Consider the following 20,511-nt stretch of genomic DNA (forward strand, 5'->3'; position numbering starts at 1 on the left):
ATTCCCAGTGTGGGTTTTGGTTAAAGAAACTTTGTTGCAGCACTGTGGGTAGTTCAGACACTCAAAAACTAATTTATCAACAAAAAAAGGAAAGAAACCGTTTTAGCAGTAAAGTGTTTCCTGACTGAATGTCAGAAAATAAACGTCATTCGTTTAACGCGTTCAATGACTCGGGTTTCTGTTGCTGCTGCTCGTCTTATCTGTGCAACAAATTTCACAATATTTATCATCATCAGCGCGTGTGTGTGAGAATATGGTAGCTACACTGACACAGCTGTGACGTTAAAAGTAGTACGCTCAGCATCGTGGTCTTCTATCAGGTATAACATAAATGTGCCGACCTGCTGACCCGGGTGGACGGTTCTGGGCCGTTTTTGTGTTAATTGGACCACTCGGTCTTTGTAAGGCAGCATCAGCACAAGACATACCTTCATAATTTTGGGAAAGAAACACAAAATATTTCCTGTTCCTGCAGGACGCTGGTGTGTTTGTGGTTGTTCAAATGAGTGAATGATGAAAACTGAACTTTTGTACTTGTTTTTTTTGAATGAATGAATAAATTGATGCTTTAGATGTGCCAAAGAATAAACAAGTCTCATCTGTTTTATGTATCCAGACCAAAACTGACTTTTAAATTTAAAATTGTACCATATTTTTCAGACTATAAGACACACTTAAAATCCTTTTAATTTTCTCAAAAATCAAGAGTGAACCTTATAATCCGGTGCGCCTTATGTATAAAAACAAACCCATTCATTGATATTGCACCTTATAGTCTGAAAAATACGGTAAATGTCAAGAGTTGATTTAACGTTTCTGTTTATATAACTTGTACAATCAGCCCTCAAAATAAAGTTGATCTAAAAATGTGGATGTAAAAAGAATAATTTGGCCAATTTTATCATACGATCACATGGTTTTAATTAAATCTTACTGCTTTTTCTAAATTTTAAACATGAATAGTACAGATTCTGCTTTAAATCTCAAGTGCTTTAATATATATATATTTTTTACATTAAATCGGGAAGGATTTGTAGCTCTTTGTTGTGCAGAAGCTTCATTTGAAGGGCTGCAGTGCAATCAGACAAATTAACGTACATTGGAGCTACATAAACAAACACTGAACCTTGCTGCAGTTTAACGATGACGACGATTCTCCAGATCCTGAACCAGCTCTGTCCCTAAAAATATTTCCCTCCAGTCAATCTGGTATGTTCTGCTTTCACTTGATGCTCATAAACTGTGTTCAGTCCTTTGATGATGCGTTCTTTGCGATTTTTGTCATAGTAACTCAAAAATAATGTTCCTTTCAGCTCAAACATTATTCGGACTTGATAAAAACGCAGGTTAAAAACGATTATTTGATTTCGTCCTGCAGATGGAGCCATCCGCCCAGCACATTTCTATTTTGCTTCTCAATTTGCCTTTCCTACTTTAAAAATTTGGAGAAACAAACACAGAAAAAGAAGATGTTATTTAAATTTAAAACATTGCATTTGCTTGTACTTTCTAAATTAATCTAAATGGCTGAAAATGTTTCCCTTATTTTCCTCTCAAAGCACATTGTGCCCAAAAACCCCATCCTGTGGATCTGACAAAATGTCAGACATGAGTTTATGTGACTGTTTGTGTGAGCTTAACCAGAAGAGCTTTAATAATGCGCTCCAATGTGTCATGGTCCAATCACCACCTAATGAGACACTAGTTGTTTATAGTTCGCTGCATGACTCAACCGTTTGACCAGACCATGTGTGTACGTGTGTGTGTGTGTTGTACTCTGCTCATTAAATATCAGAGTTCAGCTGCAGGTCCAATCATAACAGCCTCAGGGAAACATCAACTTAACCAATGTCATGAGACTACATGTACTTGTGCACACACCCACACACCAGATTAACATGTGAGCAAACTCTCCGTGTAGCAGACTGGTCCAAGGCTCTCTGAAACTTTCATGTGTTCACTGTAAGTAATACAAAACACAAAGCGGGAACATCATTGAGTTGATTTAGGCCTGATGACGGAGGATAACAGGAAGAAGTTTGATCAATCTTTCCACTGACTTCCCGTTAGTGTTCTGGTGCTTCATGTAGAAAACTATATAGTAAATAAACAGTACTTGTATAGCACCTTTCTATCTTATCAAGATACTCAAAGCACTTTACAATAAAATCTGTGCCCTCATTTACTCATTCATACAGCACTCTACTACGTCTATACAAAGCTAATTGAATATAGAGACTAATCAGTGGGCAGCACGGTGGCGCAACTGGTAGAGCTGCTGCCTCTCAGCGAGCAGGTCCTTGGTTCAAACCCCGGTCCAGGGGCCTTTCTGGGTGGAGTTTGCATGTTCTCTCCATGCATGCGTGGGTTTTCTCCGGGTACTCCGGTTTCCTCCCACAGTCCAAAAACATGTATGTTAGGCTGATTGGTAACTCTAAATTGTCCCTAGGTGTGAGTGAGCGAGTGAATGATTGTTTGTCTCGTTTGTCTCTATGTGGCCCTGTGATGGACTTGCGACCCGTCCAGGGTGTACCCCGCCCCTCGCACAGTGATTGCTGGACATGGGCACCAGCGACCCCCGTGACCCAAAATGGAATAAGCGGGTAAAGAAAATGGATGGATGGACTAATCAGTGCTTTAGATCACATTCATACACCAATGGGACACATCGGAGGCAATGGGGGTTCGGTGTTTTGCCCTATTGGAGGACGACTGCTTTAACCACTCAGCCACAGCTGCCCCAAAAACTAACAAGTGACACAAATGGTAGGAATCACGTTCGAGGTGTTTAACTGTGCTTTTAATGACGGTTGCTAAGGTAGTCACTTGGGCTGCTTCAGTGATTTACGGTTGCTAAGGTACCAGATTTCTTCGAGCTAGTATTATTGTGTTTCTGATACGCGGCCACTCTGGTGTTCCAGCAGGGCATACACAGTGCAATTAAAGCTTGTTGTTGTTGCATTCTTCATGCTACAACTGGTAAGGGAGGGTTATTTGGTGGTCACTATAGTTGAATGTTCAGTGACGTTGCCAATGCCATTTTTTTCTATTGTCCATTCTCAACATGACTCCCTTAGACTCTACTCAGGTCTTCATGGTCTCAGTGGTTTTCCATATAACGTGCTACATTGTCATAGCGCAACTGTCCAAAACTTCTATCTAAGGCAAACGGCAATAGACAAATAAAGTGAAATGGTCACGAAATACCATCCTCTGCCAGGGTTTCTAAAAATGCCGTGGCTGAGTCGAGGTCTGCTTTTGCAATGTCTGTCTGAGCCTGAAAATCAATTCTATTAGGTCCAATCCCATTTTCAACCATAAAAAACGGAAATGTCTGCACCTTCTGATACTATGGTGTTGGTTTATGTTGTCATTTTAATGGATATATAATTTTTCTTTCAAGTAAACAACAAAAATGAACGCTGTGGTGGTGAAGTTTTAAAAATGGTGGGTTTAGATCCTTACGAAGGAGATGCTCCTGATTGACATCACTCTGTAGCCGACCAACAGCCTGCAGTCTGCTGACGACAAACTTTTGGCTCAACTCGGCTCGCTGAATCTGCGCCAAGTCGAGCGCCTAGAAAAAAGCGAGACTGTTTAGTCCTCCATGTTGGGAGATCAAGGGACATTTGGTTGGTAGCCGCCTGCATCTAGAAGAGAACCCAATTTAGGAAGTAGAAACATATGGCCATTAATTAGTATTCACAGAAGTGTACAATTTAAATAATATAGAACAGAAGTTATCCATGTCTGATAGTTGGATGCAGATGTCCTTGAACGCAGCATTACATTTGTGAATCTGGAGCATGAAGGTCTCATAGGTCACGTGCGCTCGCATCGGCAGATTTGTTCGCAGGAGGCTATTTGTGTGCGCCCATTTGACATTTGTATGCATAGCGTATCCCTGCTTGTTCAGTCTGAAATGTGTACATTAGCAAAACTGTTTATGCATTAGTGAATTATGTGGTACATATAAATATCTTGTTGTACACTTTTCTGAATATTTATCTCCACAGTTCTAGAAGTATAGAATTGATACTCCTCTCTATAGTTCTAAAACTGTGCCATTCAAGATGGCTGCATGTTGGAGTAGCTCTCTTACATTCCTTCTGAGATTTTGCTTTTGGAAACTTTAATTCCTCTTCTGGATGTAAATCGCTCTTTTCGGATGATTTCTTCCTCTGGTATCAGATGTTGTGCAGCTGGAAAGATTTTTACAGAAAACTTTTAAACTTTTGGACATTTTTATGATACATAACCATAACAACAAGGTGGTTTTCTACAACTGGAAGCTGCTGATTAACATCTCAAAAGCTCAAATATTACCCCAACTACAGCCCCAAATCCCAAATAAGTTGAAAAGGAGGTGCCGTGGATGCATTCCTGTCTAGGTGGTGCTCAAGTGTCTGACCGCAGAGATCTTGAAGGTGGCGAGAAACGTGGTTCGTGACAGCAGGAGGACCGAGATCGTCCCCCGGCACCTGCAGTTAAGTCCGCAGCAATGAAAGCCTCGGCAGGCTGCTGGGAGAAATGGCCATCGCTCGGGGAGGAGTTCTCCCTGGCATTCAGGCAGTTCTGCTGCCCAAGAGGACCGAGAGGTCTGCTGGGCCTGGGTAGACGGATCGGCATCTGCAGTCAATTTCTTCAGATCTGCTGTGGGACGGACCGCTACAAGAGATCCTTCCTGCCCAAGGCCATCAGCATCTAGAACAACTCTAATGAAACCAGGATGATGAGCCACAACGAAATTTCCTTTGGAAATAAAGTATTTTTGAATTGAAGTGGAAACCCGCATTGAAAAGGTCATGTGTTGTTCAACAAGAAACAGATATCCAGGCGGCAGGGGGCAATGCCCCACACAGGAGACTGCAGGGAACTCGAGACCATGCCAGAAACCTTATTAGTACTTCTACTTCCTCAATAGTTGAGTTGTATCATTCTCTTTTAGGTCCAACAAAGGCCATGGTTGAGACTGAGGACCTCAGCAAACCATTTGATCTGTGTCAACATCAACGGCAGCCTCTCTTCTCTTGCTGCTATACATTTGGTCTCTGCTGTAGATCTATTTTTTAATGAACGGCAGGTTGATTTTGTCCCCCTTAGTCAGAGCTGCTGCTTCCCAGTAAGAAGCTCACAGGTTCAACACCCAGTCTAGTTGTGCATGTTCTTCCCATTCATGTGTGGGTTTTCTCTGGGTACTCTGGTTTCATCTAACAGATTTATGTCCTGTATGTTCGGGTGACTCTAAACTGTCACTTGGTGTGATTGGTTGTTTCTGTGTGGGTGATGGACCAGGGTGTAGCCCACCTCTGGACACCGACACCAACTACCCTACATGGAAAAATGTGTTGAAGCAGATTTCAAAGAGAACAATGTTTTTGAAGGAACAGAAATCTGAATGTACTGTGGCTTTTTAAGGATAACTATTTGTTTTTTTGTCTCTGAATAGGAAAATAATTTGTCCTCCATGTTCAGGACGGCACTGTCTGAAAAATATAAAACTAAATGTCTGAAAAGTAGGACTGGAGGCTAATTTAATATTTGTTCAATCTTAAAGCTACAGTTTAACACTCAGAGACAGGCTTGTGAAATATGTAGCAAATTTACAGAAGTACAATTTTTGTTTTCTCCTTTTTATTTAAAAAAAAAAAAAAGTAAAATTTATTCTTCCCTACAATAAAAACCACCAGCTGTTTAAAAGTTGGCATTTTGTGATTTTGTTGCCCTTTTTTAAAAAAACTGGGAGAGGATTAGATGTATGTTGGAGGATTTTATGAACCAACCATCAAACAGTTAGATGATCCCGTCTGAATGTTTCATCGACTACAGCTTTTTGAAAAAACAAAAAAACAAACTTATTTGTCTTTAGACTGCAGGAAAAAAAAAACACTGAAGTGCAACGCAAGGACAAAATGTCCTGCGCCTCTGCTTTTGGTAAACCAACACTTCCTCGTGTTTCAGGGTTCACCAGGGAGATTTTTTTCTTGCTTTTTCCTCTTTTGTCAGATACTGGAGGCGGCCAGCTTTGGTTTCTGTGATGTGTGTGTTGGTGTGCATTTGTGTGTGTGTGTGTATCCTTCTTGGTCGCTCCATTTTGGGATTTGGACAGGAAGTGGGCTCAGAGGAAGCATAACCTCCTCCCTCCCTCTATCCTCTTAATTTTCTTGTATTCCCTCTTCCTCCTTTTGTTTGACCCCCCCTTTCAAACTGTACTCACCCATTCACAAGGTCATGTTTTAACTTGGTGCCAGAGATCTTGCTGTCGTGAGTTTCTGCAGCGTGAATGTATAAGATTTTAAATTACAGTCCGTTCACTTCCCGTATAAATAAATCTTATGTTGACCAGCGATTTTTAAAACAACACGAAGCCTCTGGTCTGGTTGTTTCTGGACCCCCTCCCTGTCTCCAGAGACCCAGAGGCTGTAATGTAGCAGAGCTCCTCTGATAAAAAGCCAAAGCAAAGGTCAGACTCTGCTGGGTAACGGAGATATCACCCGACTTCAGCTTTGCTCTCATGCCCAGCGGTCTGCTCGCTCCTCTGATGAGCTTCTTATTACATTATGTGGGAATAAGAGCAGAAAGTTTAGCTTGAGCGTACATCAGTGTGACACGACTTATCAGCAGCTTCGAACGTTTTGCATGAAAGCTCCTCGTGTTCATAAAATCTGATTAAACCAGCCTGGGAAATAAGAAAAACAATTAGATTTATTTCCTTCTCCTGCACGGGCTTCAAACTTTGACATATTCCTCCCTCTCCTGTTAATCTCAACGCCGCTCCTCGCTCGGCCACGTGCGCACTCGAGCACACGCTGAGAAAATAAAGAAACATCGTGTCAGCAAGTGGCAGTGTATTTCACTACAGAGCACAGGGGACAAGGCGCTGGAAAACAAACAAACAAAAAAAAGCAGACAAAAAAAAAGGGCAAAGGACCTCCCTCTTCTCTTCCTGCTAAAAGTCTGAGCTCGTTTATTTGTTTCTCTTCCTCAGACATTTTCCTTCCTGCTCTTTCATCTAACAGACATCCAGTGCTATGACACACACAAAATAAAACCATACAGAAGGGTGATTAGAAAAACAAGGTTACCGTAATTTTCCGACTATAAGGCGCACTTAAAATCCTTTAATGTTCTCAAAAATTGACAGTGAGCCTTATAATCTGGTGCGCCCCAATGTATTGATTCTGTTTGTGCTTACTGACCTCAAACCGATTTTATGTGATTATTGTGAATGAGTTGAATAAAGTTCGACTTATACGACTTTCGCTTAATGCGCCTTATAGTCCGAAAAATACGGTAGTTAATGTTACAGCAAATAAACAGCTACAGTTTTAACTAGTCGAGTGGTGCTTGTACTGCAGGTATACACACAGTGTCAATCAAAAATATACAGTACAGTTCACTTTACAGGAACACACACAAATTAACACAGGCTTGTAGGAGAAGAGTGGAAAATGTTCACGTTCTGCATTTATTCTCCCTTGAGGATAAGCAGAGTGAAGAGTGGTTAGAAGGTTTGTCTGTGCCTTTCTGGAAAATTAGTCAAATCTTTGGGATCAATGTCTTCAAATCATTTATTTTGCTACATAAAGTTTAGGAGGTATAGCGTGTCTAAACTGAAATAAAGTAAGTTGGCAGTTTAACTGTCATAAATCGGTGTGTGTGACTGAACGTCACCGGAGCAACAGAGCCGTTACTCTTTGTTTTACTCCACAACCAGTTAACTCTGAGGAACTACTGTGGGAACTGCTTTCCTTTTAGTGCTGTCATACGCGGACGTTTATTTTTTATATTTTTAAGATGAGCGAAAACATTAAACGTAAGAAAACGTCGCTATAACTCGTACGAACTAACTGTAAACTCCTTCAGGTTGTTGGTTTCAACGTTTCTTTTGGAAAGTGCTTCAGAAAACGCCTGCCAGGAGGAGAACGTAGTTCGTGGTCCGACCTCGCCGTTTTCCCTCACCTCCTTCGCGTCTACAAAAAGTGCAGGATCAGTGAAACCGCGGCGCAGAAATCTCTCGCCAACACTTAAAGCACGCCTCAGGCGAAGTCTGCGGGGAGAAGCCGGTGGGAATAGAAGACGCGGGAGGACACAGACAAACCGTAAATGATGCGAAACCGAGATCGGTGCGTTTGTTTTTAACAACGATGAGTCTCTAATTTGTCTGTCTGCTGTTTGTGCTGCGGAGGGAGGAGACCAACAGTCTGCCTATTGTCCCGGAGAGGACGGGGAGGATTAGAGGAAGAAGAGGACTTGTTTCTCTGCAGCTGTTTATCATGAGAGGGTTTCGTCTCTTCCTTCTGTCAAAGTTCACTGACAGGAACGCTTATCACATAAGCATATGACCGGTTTGGGCTCGAGCCCTCAGCCTCCCCTCGTCACGTGGACTGTTTCTAACCTCTGTCTTTCCTCCTCGTTCCGTTTCACACAGCTTGAACATTCCACCAGGTTGGATCTGATTTAGGGACATTCTTGTCATTAGTCTTATATACATAAAAAAAAAAAAAACTTTCAGTGCCACGTAGCTGGTGCTTTCCTCTACAGGTCAAGGTCTCCACGAGTCGACGAGTCCAGAGTCTTTTCACAGCTCCACAGGTTTGAAAGAGTTAAAGCCGCTCTGCGTGGGTCAACGTGGATGTAAACTCACAGTCCTGAGTCCGCCGGGCCTCGGTCCACAGCTGGGTTCACAGTCGAAGAGCGTCTGCGGCGCTAGCTTCACTGAAGCATGATGTCTTGGAGGTTCTCCTGCAGGATGGTGTCCTTGACGGCGTGGAAGACGAAGCGGATGTTTTCTGTATCCACGGCAGTGGTGAAGTGGTGGAAAAGCGGCTTCCCCCGGTTTCTCCTCTTCCGCCGGAACGACTGCACCAGGAACATCTGGAAGAAGAGAAGTAAGCTACTATGAGTCTATGTGTGAATTGGAAAATAATAATACCTTTACGTCCAACACCCACCATTATAGTCCCAAGTGTTCTTACAAGGTAATCGCTGTCATAGAATGCGATGGCTTATGTTTTATTCTTTGCATTCGGGCCTTGCAAGTTTACCGGTACTTTTCAACACATGCCACAGATCATAGACATTTGTTATGTCTATCACATTTTGCTGGATCTGTAATGTGAAAAAATGGTGGGTGTAGGGACTTAAAAATTGGAAATAAAAATCTCTGAACCATTTTGCCAGCAGGGGTCAAATTTCTTAAAATTGCATTTCACAACAAAACTATTTTCAAATCTGAACCAACTTTTTTATACGTTACTATTTCCATCTTTCCCTCTGTGTCCAGCTGATGCAGCTGATCATATTTCATGGTGTGGCACCTCTCATTTCATGGTACACCAATGAAATCTGGTTGTTTTAGTTAACCTCTAATATTTTAAATTCCATGTTTATTCTCATTAACTCCCACAGATAGTTTCCATTTTTTTAAAGTCCTAAAATTTTCTCACTTTAATAATTCCTAATGTACGAGTGATGGATTGAAAACGTTCTGTACCTGCACGTCCTCCAGCCTACGCGGGTCTCCTCTGAACTCAGGGAAGTTCTTGCGGATGTCCACCGTGCGGATCTTCTCCACCAGCAGATCTGTTTTGTTGAGGAAGAGGATGATGGAGACGTTCAGGAAGAGCTTGTTGTTGACAATCGTCTCGAAGATGTTCATGCTCTCCACCAGACGGTTTGTCCTGCGATCCTCCATCAAAACCTGCAGAAACACACAGTCAACATCATCTTTTATTTATCCCCCCCCCCCCCATTTCTTATCTATTCAGGGATTCAGTTGCTGTCATGTGATTTTTGATCTGAACCGAAGCCATAACCGTGGGAATGATCAGGTTTCCTCAAGGCATTACAAAAATGGTTTTGTCAGCCAGTTGTGCCTGAATCACCAGCGTGTTTGCAGTCTAAACACACTGATCAGTAAAGGGGAAGACCCGAAATGAAAAAAAAAACATGAAGATCCCCATGACCAAAGGGTGAAGACACTCAAAGACTGAAGGGTGAAAACAGCTTCAGTAAGCAAAGGGTAAGAAGACCCACAATGAGCCAAGTGTCAGAGGACCCTCAATGACCAAAGAGTGAGAAGAAACACAATAAGCAAAGTGTGAGAAGGTCTTTATTGACTAAAGGGTGCAAATACTTTATTGATGGAAGAGGGAAGTTACCCTGAATGACAAGTGTGAGAAGACCCTCAGTGATCAAACTGTCAGAAGTACCACAATGACCAAAATGCAAGAATACCCTTAATGAGAAAGGGGTAAGAAGATCCAATAATGACCAAAAGGTGAGAAGATCCTCAATGACAAAAGGATGAAAAGACCTGCAATGAGCAAAGGGTGAGAAAACCCTTAGTGACTAAAGGCTCCAGTATACTCCCGCGTCCTGTCAGCTGCGCGGAAACTGTGCGCAGAGGGTTGAGACTTCATGCTCGAGCGTCCACCTTGAGCGGCTGCAGAGCAGCTCCGCAGACGAGGGGCATTTACCTTTGGGATAAATTGAGGTAGCCGATTAGTCATTTGCTGACACGCCTAGGTCGAAAAAAAAAAAAAAACTAGAGCAGGCAGGCAGCCCCAGCTGCAGCAATGTGTTCTGTGTTTATATGCTAATAAAAAGTTCTTAAAAAAAAACAAAAAAACAGGGAGCACTGGCCCTGCAGCCCACACATCAGATCAGCCCACCAGGAAATCTCACCTCCCGCAGTAATGCAGGACCTGATTTTTAATTCGCTTGTGACAAATACCTTCATTTCTCACCATTTCAGTCATGGCATCAACGGAGGAGGAAGAGATCACTTGCCTCTTGGCAAAAAAAAACAAAATAAAAGGCCAGATCAGGGATGAAGAAGGGGAATTTAATACATTGGTGTTACATACAAAACAGTCCGTCGCCAGGCAGTTTATTGTGTGACACCCAGTACGCGTACGTAAAAATTGAGCCTTGCCAACCCTGGCGCGTACCTCTGCGGACGTATGTACGCGAGAGTATACTGGGGGCTTAAAGGTTGAACAGACCCGCACTACATGGTCAGAAGACCCTAAATTATCAAATGGCGAGAAAACCTACAATGAGCAAAAAGGAGAAGTGACCAAACTGTGTGAAAACCCCTAATGACTACTGGGTAAGAAGTCCCTCAATGACAAGAGGATGAGAAGACTCTTAATGACTAAAGGGTAAGAAAAACCCTATTGATCAAAGGGTGAGAAGACCCAGAATGATCAAAAGTAGAGAAGACCTCTTCATGACCACAAGGGGGAGAAACTTTTGATGACCAAATAGTGATAGGACTCTTGGTGAATAAATGGTGCGAAGACTCTCAATGACTTCAAATGAAAGCAAAAAGACCTAAAACAGATAAACTGTGTATAATTTGGACTAAAATCAGTCTAAACTTTCTTTTTTCTCTTTAATAAGAACAGTGGTTGAGGAGGCAGATCCAGATTGAGGATTAATTTGATAAAAATATCACAAAAAAGATACCAGATACAATTTTTAAAACCAAGAACTGCCATCTGTTTTATTGTAACGTCTGAGCAGTAATCCAATATACAAACTGAAGAATATATATTTAATATGATAAAACAGTGCTGTTGGTTGGGTTTGCAGCCAAGCAAGTAAGGAATTTATTTACACAAAGCAGTCAATCATTTGCAAATTAACATCTAAAGTTATTTATGTGCTGCCATAGAAACAAAACAGAGCACACCTTTTCCTAATGGCGACATTTTAGAAGATGATATGATGAGGTGGGTCACACACTGGGCTGTGATTCAAATCAATGAGTGGCTCTTCAATAATTACCTCAACTATGATAAATGTTCTGCTGGGAGAGAATGAAGCTAAAGATCTGGGAATGATTACTGATCTAAAGTTGAACATTTTAAGATTATTAACATCCACTCAGCAGCAGCATGGCCTACATTAGATTGTAAATATTTATTTTTCGTCAGGGATGTATAGACCCTTGTTCATGTTTTTCCTGCCGATGTCTCGACAGATTATTTGTTGAGAAACGTGATAAAATGTCTTCCCTGTGCTTCCAACAAGAGCTCCACTATATGACCACATCACTGCTGTTTCACCTTGTTGCTCAAGTAATTAATTTTTGAAACGTACAACTCGTTAAATCACTGAAAGGCAGTGTTTCGTATTACATTATTGATCTTTTTACTCCATTTACCCCAGCTGAAGCAGGCCTGAGACAGAGGCACTAAAAGGGTGTGTACACGAGTTCAAATGAGCACAGGCTGCAGAGCAAAAAACTTAAAGATTTAGATTTTTGTCGTATTGGAGATTAGCGTAAAAAGAGTTCATAAAAAATACAATCTAGTGATCCCAGTAACTCTAATCTTCCTAATCAACCTTAAATTAAAGAATTCTAACAGGTATGTTTCGATATAATAATTTTAATTCCCTTTGAAGCAGACATTCTTTTCAGCCGCCTGTCGTAGTGCCTGGAAATCCCTTCGTATATTTGGTGTCATTGTGAAGTTTAGGCAAATATACAAATAAAATTCAGTATTTTTCAGACTATAAGGCACACTTAAAATCCTTTAATTTTCTCAAAAATCGACAGTGACCCTTATAATCAGGTGCGCCTCATGTATTAATTCTGGTTGTGCTTACTGACCTCGAACTGATTTTATGTGGTTATTGTGAATGAGTTGAATAAAGTTTGACTTATTTCACTGTTTTGTTTTGCTTAATGCACCTTATAATCTGGTGCGCCTTGTAGTCCGAAAAATACGGTAAATAAATGGCTGGAATTCCTGATGATGTTAGTCCAAACCCCCAAAACAACCACAGGGTTTTCAAACCAGCACTCTCACAAATAGAACTAACTTGGTGTCAGGCCTGGTGATAAATCACCAAATTTCGACAAACTATGAATTACATTTAGAAACTTTTGTGATGAAGAATGTGAAAATAATAATTGTAATAAATTTCTCAATGTGACTCATTTTGCCAGCATGTCATATACATAGGTGTTGCATCAATTATATATATAAAATAAGTTCATTTGGACCCCCCCACGTTTACCATGAAACATTAGTTCACTCAGCGCTGTTTCTGTTTCTTCGTGAACTAATCCATTCCACTTGATTAATAAGAGAATACTCAAACCACTAAAAGTCCACTCCAGGTTTTCCTGGTTACCTACAACTCTCCACACAGCAGCGGTGGTTCTCCTGCCTTGGCAGGACGCTCATAGGGGGAGGACGGGGAGACACCTCTGTGTTGCATGCTAGCTTAGCGCTGAGTTAGTGCGGGCAGTTGCTGACTGGGGAGTTTTGGATGCTTGAGAGAAGTGGAGCGCTACATCTGCAGCATTTTAGCTAGCGCATCCATATTGCATGTGGCTAGCTTAGCACTATGCTAAGTGTGCGACGCTGTAAGTGTAAGATGCTATGTGTTAAGTTGCATTAAAGATGGCATTTTGTTAAAACCCTACAACTTATTGTCCTCAAGCTTGGTGAGAAACATATTTTAGATGAGTATTATTGAACACAAGTAAAAGTCTAGTGGTAATGTCGTTTTATTTATTTAATTTCTCTATAAACACAAATAGTGCCAACTTGACGCTGCACATTAAAGTTGATTTCTATTTAAAACCCCAAAGCTGAATTTCCACAAACTTGGTGAGAAACATGCTTTAAATGTGTGGAATTAAAGAAAATCTAGGTGAAATGTTTTTTTTGGACGTTTTTAGCCTTTAAAGGGGGCATACACAACATTGCAAATACAGCTGCTGTAATCGAGCTCTCTGGATTTGAGCGACAGTAAGGTTTCTGAATGGAAGGCTTCACCACAGTCATTAAAATACACCAGAATGCAGGAAATGGCATCTACTTCATTCAAAATTTTCTGGGGGAGGACCCCCAGACCCCCCCCCTGCCCCCACCACCACCAGTGTGTCCCCTTCCCCCACATTACAAATATGTCTGATGCCATTGGTCACATATTATAGTTTTAAAAGTGTTTAAATGTTTTTGACATGCCCTGTGTCGACCTTTTGACCTGTCCAAGGAGTGCCACGCCTTTTGGAGTGACAGCTGGACTTGGACACCAGTGACCCCTGCGACCCGGATCGGAAGAAGCGGGTACAGTTGATGGATGGATGTATACTTGTGTGTGTTTAAATTTATACCTGGTCGTACTCTGATGAAGACACCATGAATAGTATCGACGTGATCCCGTCGAAACACTGAAACCACTTCTGCCTCTGCGACCTCTGACCTCCAACGTCCACCATCTTGAAAGGGATCTTTTTGATGACAAAGTCGTGCTCGACAATCCCTTTAGTCGCCTTTCTTGCAAACAAAATGTCCTGCCTGCTTGGAATGTAGTTCTGTCGGGAGAGAAGACTCGTTTACTTTCAGGCTGAGAGAAATGCAGGAACAAGTTGCAGGATCTGGAGGGAGGCTCACCAGCTGTCCAATCCGATCCAAGTTATCCAGGAAGTATTTGACCGATTCACTCTGAAGGACAGAAGAAGGGAAAAAAGTCACTCACCTGGTAATCAACATCTTATTAAGCATTACAGGAACACAAATGGTTCAAATAATGACATTACAAGCCTTGAACATATTATTAGAACAAATTGGTTTCTTGGGTTTCTTCCTTGGGTAATGTTTTTATTTCAGAGAAGGAGCTTCTAATTAAATAAAACATCAATTGATGCCACAACAAAGACCATATGACCAACTGTAATCCTCCTAGCCCATCAGATTTCTGTTCTGCTGCTGCTTGTATGGAAAATATGTTTACATTTAATTTATTTTCTTTATGTCCTGATGCATGCTCAATAATCCAGGTAGATAAATCTAACAAGGTTAAGTCCTCTGGACGGATTTTTCTTTGTAAGGTTTTTGTTTCATTACAAAGAAGACTCCTTCCAGAGGACCTGACCTTGTTAGAGTCTTTTCTTTATTTTACTCTTCCTGTTTTACAGATGACCATTAACACACAGACACAAACATCTATCACAAAACATACAATTCATGAGTGTAAAGGGAACAGAGAATACAAATCTTATGAGAACAGGAAAAGTGCACAGACTCAGATGTGGTCAGTTCATTTTCCAGCAGTCTAAAACTACAATAGCTAAACTAAGGGATTGCGCAGGAAACCTAAGTCAACACTAACTATAGGATTTCTTTTTAGCTTTCCACATTAATAAAGTTGTGACGTCAGTTAAATATTTAATTTTAAAAATTTCGACTTCATAGACAGAATATTGGTATTTTTTCTGACCTCCACTTCATAAACAATACTGTTGCCCCACATAAGCTAACTAAGGCAGAAGGGTTAAGTATGCCAGTAAATATTAACTTTAATAGCTAATCACTAGTTTCATTTTCTCTCTCTTTCCGACAGATTTAGTTTCAGACAATAAAATGTATAAGTTTCTTGGCACGGAAATGTAGTCCTATTAAAAAAAAAACTTGATTTATGCAATATTGATTATACCACTACTTGAATCTCATTTGTCACTGACAAGTTTTAATTATCATTATTAAACTGTTTATATAAACACTTGTGGCATCAGAACATTGCAACTTTGAAAACAATCTCACATAAAGCACACAAATTTATATCAATTTCCTCCATAATATATTCCAAAGCCTATCTATCTTGCAGATAGAACCTTTATGGTAAGTATGGATACATGCTTCTTGCAGATCCATGACGCTAATTATGGCGTCCCCCAAGGCTCTATTTTAGGCCCCTTACTTTTTAATTTGTACATGTTGCCGCTTGGTGGGGTCATCAGGAGCCATGGAATAAATTTTCACAGTTATGCTGATAACACACAGCTATACTACATATTATCCATCTATTATCAGCTTTATAAATAAAATTGATTGATTGATTGAAAAGCCATATCCGTAGATCTGTAGTTTATTTAAATTGTGAAATTTATAACCTGGCATGGCAACAAGGTTATGTCATTAGGAATCCATGCCCTATTTTTAAAAAGGGGAATCCCCGAGCTTCACAATGACACTAAACGTTATATAAAAGGATTTTCCTGCATTGCGGAAGCCTCAAGAGGAAAATGGTCTGTTTCAAAGGAGTATTTTCTTTTCTGCTTCTCCTCATTTCTTGGCTATAATTGTTGACAGTTTGTGTCTCTTCTATACACTGAAAAATTGTCTAAACTTGCAACTTTAACATTATACATATATTTAAATTATGACCTTATAATCTGCTACTCCAATGTTTTGGTAGAAAAAAATGTTTTTCCTCTTAAAAATTTATTTTGTACAATTAAAATATAACAATAAAATCCATCTATTTGTAAATGCTCACTAATTTAGCTGAAAAATAGTTCCTTCATGCCTTGTGAACAGATGAAAGTTGATACGATTTGATTTTTGTTAAAGGTAATTGGGCTAAAAGTGATCAAGTACCATAAATGTTAAATTACCATACTGTATATCCACATAATTACAGCTGACCCAAGCTGTTTCAAAGCTTCAGCTTCAGCTATAGTAACCATGGTGGAGTTATTAATTTAATATTAATAATTGTGCACCAAGACAAACTCTTTAGATTAGGACTGGACAATTATCACCTGCTTGCTAAAAACGAAAGGTCACAGACTCCCGCTACTGTCCCAGTCGCCCTTATTGTCAGCAGGAATTTCTGATGCTCTACTGCTTCAGTTAACAAAAATTAATAAAATCTTCCATCATCAGCAATGAGCTCATGTCAAATAAAGGTCTAATATTCTTTGAAGAAATGCATATTGGCCACTATCGTTCATTCAAGTGTTTCAAACTAAGATCATGTTGAGAAGATGGTTTCTATTTTGGGTAAACTTTTATCTTTCACAGTCTCGTGCCATGTAGTGATCAGAGATGGTCCGTCACTGAATCACATGGGTTATTGATCCGAATTCTCACAGGAATTACGAGCTCGAGGTCTCATTTAATCCGGATCTTTCATGACGTTTGTCAGACCACAGCTATAGCTCAAGTTAGCGGATTCGCTATGCTGAGCTATGTCGCTAACAACACAAAAGAACTTACGCACACAGGTAAGTAAAAACGTTATTGTCCCGTCTTTAATCTTCGGCTCCGGGAGGTGACTACTCAGAGCCCGCAAAAAAAAAAAACCTGCAATGAACAAGACGAGGCCTCACAGGAAAGCAGCTAAAATCCTGTGAAATCATGAGTTCTCCCATGAAGCAGAAATAGCCAGAAAAGAGGAAGGAAACAGAAGAAACAGTTGAGATTTGGATGCTGGATCATGTGTGACTTTGAAATAGAAAGAAGAGAAAATGATAAACTGCATCAATGAAAAATGTTCACTTCCTGCAGACCTGCTCTAGTCCTTTACTGGCAGAGAGCAGATTTTTTATCGACTGACTGGGAAACCCCATCGAGTCTGACTGGAAGAGTAAAACACAACATGTTTCCCTGCACACAAAGCTCCAGTGAACAGTTGCATGATTTTTCTGGGGATTCTTTATCATTTTCTTTTCCATCTATATGTTAAACATTTACTTTATTATAGTCAAATGACAATATTTTGCTCTCTTTTCTGTCTTTTAACAAAATAGCTCATCAATCGCTGAGTGAATTTCATCTAAATTTACAGAAGTTAATCTTTAGATGCAGACATACAACTGATGAACTTTTGAAGTCAACCCAAATCAAGATGGCTGCCACAGCCAACTGACTTTGACAAACAAAAAGGTGGCTTTGCCTAAATTTTACAGATGTTGCGTTAATAAATGGTGTGGTAGTAGCTAGGCCTGTCACGATAACAAATTTTGCTGGGCGATTAATTCTCTCAGAAATTATTGCGATAAACGATAATATTGTTTGAAATTTAACAATAATTAATTGTCAACTTTTAGAAGAAATGTCGATTTGTTTGGTGTGTAGTACCTTTTTTGACCACCTGATGGCAGTAAAATAGGAGGGAGGGCCCTTGACGTGACATGGGCTGACAGAGATGTGGCAGACGCTCTGTGTGGTTTGAGCTCTTTAGCATAGCATTTTTCACACAAAGCTTTTAATAAAAAAAATCAATAAACAAGTTCTTAGCTTCTTTTTGCAGAAAAAAAACAACTTTTTACACAAAGGTACAAGTTTCAACTGTGAATTCTGGAGCTCAACAAAACAGGTTTATTCCCGAGGTCGGCCTGTTAGCTTAGCTCGTAGCTTAGTTTCTCAGCTTAGCTGCTTTTAACGATCCAAAAACACGATTTTGGACAGTTAAAACACATTTTAAAGATAAAAGAGAAAGGGAGGGGTCAGTGAAGAGCACTGGAGTTGAACTTTTTGTCATCCAGTGTCTTCAGTAGAAAGAGAGAGACACGAAGAAACAAAGCTGATAAATGAAAATCAGGTCAATAATTTTCATTAATCATGCGATTAATTGATTTATTGTTTATCGCGACAGGCCCAGTAGCAGCCAAGACTGATCCCCAACTCATATTCTTAGCACAAACAGTTCACTCAAAATATTTGTTTAAATTTTTGCCAGCAGCTACAGTATTTAGAGTCAACTCTGTAAGTAAAATATCTCAGATTTTAATGACACTTTCATAGAATAGTCGTCAAGTATGTACAAATAATTAACTTTTGGACCCAACCCAAATCAAGATGGCTGCCACAGCCAACTGACCTTAAAAAATATAAAAATAGCTCCAAGTCAGACAAATTGATTTGACTGAGAGTTGTTCTCAACACGTGTGCGTTACTCACTGAACAAGATCTTTGCTCAAAACTTCCGCATTAACTGTCGGAGTCATCCCCGTTTGTTGTGCGTTTCATTTCAGTACGCTCTAAAGAAATCCATCGAATCTTGACGCTTGATTTGTGGAGCTCGTTACGGTGAAGATCGAGTGTTTTGGTTCAATCAGAAAAGCTGTTTCAGTGCACGTTGCTCTCCACTCCTGCAGATTAAACGCTTTGAAGAGGCTGTTAATTGATTTTCAAACTGTTCACAAATGAACGGAAAGCGGCGAGGACCAGAAACGGAGAAAAATGGTTTAATCTGGCTACTTCGGCGCAGCAGCAACGATCTGCAGCGAGGTTCCCCGAGAGAGCGAGTTTATCTAATTTATTTTAAAGGCCACCTTAAACTCCAGCAGAAACATAAAGGTCGAGCAGCAATCAAATGAATTCCCAACAACAAACTGATTTCTTCTCTTCCTTTTAAATACACTCGCATTCAACAGGAAAGGGCTGTGTGTGTGTGAAAACACACGGATGAGCAAGTCAGACACAAGTGATTTTAACCTGAAATAAACCTGCACTGACAGCAGCTTTTTACTAGTTTTGCAGAAGTTTTCGTCTCCTTCCAGTAAACACAGCAACCTCTTTTTGTGTCGGCCCCTGATGTACGACAACCAGGAAATGTGACCCTGATGTGACTGAGATGCGAGGCCATGACCCCACTGCTGACCTACAGGAAAATACGAAGCTGGGGGGTAGGGGAGTGGATGCAGAACAGCAGGAGGGGCTGTTCAGAGGGAAACGCAGTGAGCGGGGGAATTCCCAGAGATTACATGCCAACAACTCACACATGCACAGGAGCACACGCAATGATCATTTTCACATTTTAATGAAACATGAGGGAACAGTCTGATCATTTATGCTGTGTAAGAATTAAATATAAAATATAGAGGGCTAAAGATGTGTTTTAATATCTTGCAGAGCTGTAGATAAGAGGTGATAAGATTCAGCTGTGTGTGTGTGTGTGTGTGTGTGTGTGTGTGTGTGTGTGTGTGTGTAACTGAGTGACTCAGCAGGAATGTGTTCATTCATGTGTTTGGGGGAGATTAGTGGCTTTATCACAGTAAACACATGAATAGGCCCACAATCCAAAGTGTGTGTGTTCAGGTGTAATTGACACATTTTCTGTGTGTAAAACTAACACTACGGCCTGTCCGTCTGTCTGTCCTTTCTAGACCTGTCGCAATAAACAATAAATCAATTAATCGCATGATAAATGAAAATGATCAACCTCATTTTCATTTATCGGCTTTATCGTTTCTTCGTGTCAGAGTCAGAGTCAGAGATTCTTTATTGTCATTCGCACCTCATGTGGTACATGTGGTGGAGCGAAATTATGTACACAAGGTCCCAGTTACATCCAACAATAAAATGTATAAGAAAAACAGTAATAACATCTAAGATATGAACTAAGAAAAACATCAACTAAATATACACTAAGCACTCATAACATAAAACATTGAACATCAGCACAAACATGAACATGAGTCTGTGAGCGGATGTGCACGCATGAACATTCATGTCTCTCTCTTTCTACTGAAGACACTGGATGACAAAAAGCTCAACTCCGGTGCTCTTCACTGACCCCCCCCCCCCCTTTCTCTTTTTGTTTTAAAATCCATTTTAACCATACAAAAGTGCATTTTTGGATCTTTAAAAGCAGATAAGCTGAGAACCTAAGCTACGAGCTAAGCTAACAGGCTGACCTCGGGGGAAAAAAAACTCCTGTCTTAAAGCTGCAAAATTCACGGTTGAAACCCGT

At 40.4% G+C, this 20,511-nt stretch overlaps 1 protein-coding gene across 1 annotated transcript in view; it reads right to left on the reverse strand.

Annotated features, from left to right (window-relative positions):
• Positions 1-7,944: 7,944 nt before the first annotated feature.
• The window catches only part of gna12a (guanine nucleotide binding protein (G protein) alpha 12a), a 42,546-nt gene continuing 29,979 nt past the window's right edge, over positions 7,945-20,511 (reverse strand). The window contains exons 3-6 of the mRNA XM_037689729.1: positions 14,424-14,474; positions 14,144-14,344; positions 9,497-9,703; positions 7,945-8,877 (exon numbers count right to left, since the gene is read on the reverse strand). Of these exons, the coding sequence (XP_037545657.1) occupies positions 8,716-8,877; positions 9,497-9,703; positions 14,144-14,344; positions 14,424-14,474 (621 nt within the window). The 3' untranslated portion in view covers positions 7,945-8,715. The remainder of the gene's footprint in view (positions 8,878-9,496; positions 9,704-14,143; positions 14,345-14,423; positions 14,475-20,511) is intronic.

This window comes from Nematolebias whitei, chromosome 16, assembly GCF_014905685.2.
Source record: "Nematolebias whitei isolate Nwh7 chromosome 16, NemWhi1, whole genome shotgun sequence".
Lineage (NCBI taxonomy): Eukaryota > Metazoa > Chordata > Actinopteri > Cyprinodontiformes > Rivulidae > Nematolebias > Nematolebias whitei.